At 41.0% G+C, this 3,814-nt stretch overlaps 1 protein-coding gene across 1 annotated transcript; it reads right to left on the reverse strand.

The window, feature by feature from the left end:
• Positions 1-1,032: 1,032 nt before the first annotated feature.
• On the reverse strand, positions 1,033-2,418 carry LOC138358240 (mRNA decay activator protein ZFP36L3-like). Its single transcript, XM_069315939.1, has 2 exons — positions 2,028-2,418; positions 1,033-1,169 (listed from the first exon to the last, which is right to left on the reverse strand). Exons 1-2 carry the CDS (start codon positions 2,416-2,418, stop codon positions 1,033-1,035), a joined length of 528 nt encoding a protein of 175 aa, XP_069172040.1.
• Between the last annotated feature and the right edge of the window lie 1,396 nt (positions 2,419-3,814).

Consider the following 3,814-nt stretch of genomic DNA (forward strand, 5'->3'; position numbering starts at 1 on the left):
AAGTGGATAAACACAGAGAACATGCAGGGAATATGAACTTACAGACAACATGATAAGGAACATAGGGAATACAAAAAAATGAACACTGAACATGTGAAGAACAAGCTAAGAACACTGAGAACATGAATATTGACTATAAAAGTTGTCCAGAGAACATATGACGTCCATGAAAACGTGACAAAGAACATAGTGAACATACGGGGAAAATGGTAAAAAACAGAGAAAAATTGAGAAACTGGTGAAAAAATATGAACTGAGCACGCTGTGAATATTTGTAGAACATGGAGTGAACACACAAAACATGGAAAAGAATGTGAAGAACACAGTGAATATAGAGAAAATATGCAAATACAGTACGATTATTGAAGGTTTGGATAAGTTGGGGGATGAGAAGGTAAGGGAGGGAAAGGGTAAGGTGAGATTTTGACCGTGTGATTATTGCTTACTTGTGTAAACAAAAGGTATTGAAGGTAAAGGTATTATATGACCGTATGAATATTACATAACTGAGTACAAAAAGGGCATTAAAGGCTATGATGATTACTTTGATAGACTGGAGAGGGACTTGATCTGAATTAATTTGATGAAAATTGAACTAAGTTGGAGGACATGAGCTGGAGCTCAGTAACTGACTTGATCTTATATACTGTGTCTGATATACAGAGGGTATAAGTTTCAGGGAAATTGAATAGGTATTAACGAAGATACGAGAGGGAACTACAGAGGGAGACAGGAGCTAGAACTTGCTTACTGACTTCATATATTTCACTACGTCTGGAATATGACTGTGTAAATTTCGTGGAAATTGGGCTATTAGTAGCGAAAATGTGGTCTCTAACAAATTTTGATCTTCAATTGGGCTCTGATTAATTTCGATCATGAACTTGACTCTGAATATTTTTGGCACAAAGTGGCTTCTGATGAATTTTTGGTCTTTACTGGACTCTGGCGAATTTCTGTCTACAAACGGACTCTGACTAATTTTGCTCACAGAGTGGACTCTGAATATTTTTGGACACAAAGTGGACTCTGTTAATTTTCAGAGTAAGACTTGACTCTGATTATTTTCAGGCATAAACTGGACTCTGATGAATTTCTGTCGACAACTGGACTCTGAATATTTTCTGGTACAAACTGGACTCTGAAGAATTTTGCTCCCGAAGTGGACTCTGAAAAATTTAGGTTAACAACAGGACTCAGGTTAACAATTTTCAGGGTAAAACTTGACTCTGATTATTTTCAGGCATAAACTGGCCTCTGGTGAAATTTGAGCTTTAAACTGTCTCTGACTATTTTTGGGTCTTTACAGGTGAAACAGCCGTAAATGGTTATAAAACTTAAAGTCATGACTAAGATGTCTGTTTTCCTTAACAAAATGTATAAGACAATATTCTCTGAAAATGGTCTTTAAAATTACGAGGTTTTGAAAACAGGTAAAATATGTCCGTAGAGTTTTACCTGGAAATGCTGTGTCCTAAAGGGGATTTTTTCCTGAATTTTTCTTTAAGATTTTCCTACTTATTTTCATCATAAGAACTCTTTACAAACTTCTAAAATATCAGAAATTATTTTCCTCATAAGAATTCCTTATTTCCAAATCTGTGACTGCCCAAATTCACCTCAAAACCATGAAGCGCTAAAGAGGAATTTGAATTTTCCCTATAAGAACTCTTAACAAACTTCTATGATCGTATTTTCCTCATAAGAACTCTTAACAAACTTCTAAGATCTCAGAAATTATTTTCCTCATAAGAATTCCTTAATTCCAAATCAGTATCTGACCAAATTCACCTGAAACCCCTGAAGATGTATGGGCCTCTTTCCAAAGTTCGTTGAATCTGGTGTGCCGTATCGTCCTCTTCCCTAATTTACCTGAAACCCCTGAAGATGTATGGGCCTCTTTCCCCCCCAAAAAAGAGGCCGCTGATTCTTCATCCCTACTACTACTGGTGTCATCACCAGCCATGGCGTCATCACCAGCCATGGCGTCACTCCAACTATGGTGTCACCACCACCCATTGCATTACCACAAGCCATGGAGTCATCACCAGCCATGGCGTCACCACCAGTGATGGCGTCACCACCAGCCATGGTGTCATCACCAGTCATATTGGCATCACCATCAGCCATGGCGTCACCACCAGCGATGGCATTACCACCAGCCATGGAGTCACCACCAGCCTTGGCATCACCACCAGCCATGGCTTCACCACCAGCCATGGCATCACCACTTGCCATGATATCACCACCAGCCATTGCGTCATCATCAGCCATGGCGTCACCACCAGTGATGGCGTCACCACTAGCAATGGCGTCACCACCAGCCATGGCATCACCAACAGTTATAGCGTCACCACCAGATATTGCGTCATAACCAGCCATGGCGTGATAACCAGCCATGGCATCACCACCAGCCATGGTGTCATTACCATGTAACAAACTAGGTTTGTTGTAAGAATTATCCAGAAGGTTCCAGAAGTCTCGTGTAGGGACCTGACCTCAACATTACGCATTCCACTGGGGATTAGCCAGTCTGAGTCACAAAATGGCTGGCGTCTTTGTTTATAGTTTCGTATAAGGAATCATTCTATAGTATTCACTTATTTAGAGAAATTAGCCTCTATTCATTTTGTATTCAAATTGTATTGTATAGTATTAATTTATAATATCAAAAGTATTCTAATTATTAGGAGACGTGAGTTAAGTCACCATCAGTGACGTCACGAGCCAGAACTAGGCTATAAAGCGGAGTGAACTGGCGGTCATAGGTCACCAGAGGATTCCATGTCCTCTATTTCTCAAAGATCAAATAACCATTTTGTGATCGGGAGTAGCTCTTCCTTAAGATACTTGTGTAATTTAACTTCAGATAAATAATTCAACCAATCTGGATCATTCAGTGCAACAGAGGTTAGTTGTTAAAACTTAAGCTGTGCTAGTACCTTGGTAAAACTTAGACTAGGCGGAAGGATACAATGCTCTGGTCTGGGTAGGACTAGCCGAGCAAAGATCAGTGTGGTTTGAGTAGCAGCTCGGGCAGGTGGCCCTCCCATCATCGGCCTCCAGACAGCACGAACATCTAGCTGGTCGCCGAAGGTAGAGTTGCTTTACGAGTAATTGTAGGGAATAGGTCACTCATTGCCGATCTGGTCAATTAGGGAGTGTTCAAGTTTAGGGAGTGCCATTTCTTAGAGTTTGTTTTAGTTTTGAATAAATTAATTAGTTATTAATTTGCATTTGCATTATTTTCCATGTGTGTGTTATATTTATGTGAATTTGTCCTTGTCACGTGGTCCCCACGAGGCAGAGTTGAATTGGGCGCCGATTCTAACACCGAGTCATAATTCAGTATTCCCATTAGTTTTTAATTCCACACTTAAGATCCAAGGTTATTTGTTACTAGTGGGGATCAAGCCCCAAAGTTATTGATTAGCATGATCGATCCAGACCTCGATCATTGCTCAGGGTAACTGGTCTGGTGGTGGCGGCGGAAAGGTGACCCTAGGGTTTTGCTAGAAGCCTAGTCCACGTCATACTGGTTGTAGAATCTAAAGTTGGTCAATCGTCTTGAGACCACGTGGCGTGGGGTCGGCTTAAGTGAAAGTTTTGGGGTCCCTTGGTAGAGAACAAAAGTAAGATACGGGCAGAGGGAGAGTAAAGGGAGAAAAGATCATTCGAGAACCCCCTCACCGTGTTACAATGGTGCACAGCGGTGATTTCAACAATTTTGTTTGAAATTGTTGAAAGGCTCACGCGTTTAGCCATCGGACACGTGAGTGGATGCTAGGGAGTCAGCTGCGGGCCAGGATTAGCA

This window comes from Procambarus clarkii, chromosome 7 (genome assembly GCF_040958095.1).
Source record: "Procambarus clarkii isolate CNS0578487 chromosome 7, FALCON_Pclarkii_2.0, whole genome shotgun sequence".
Classification (NCBI taxonomy): domain Eukaryota; kingdom Metazoa; phylum Arthropoda; class Malacostraca; order Decapoda; family Cambaridae; genus Procambarus; species Procambarus clarkii.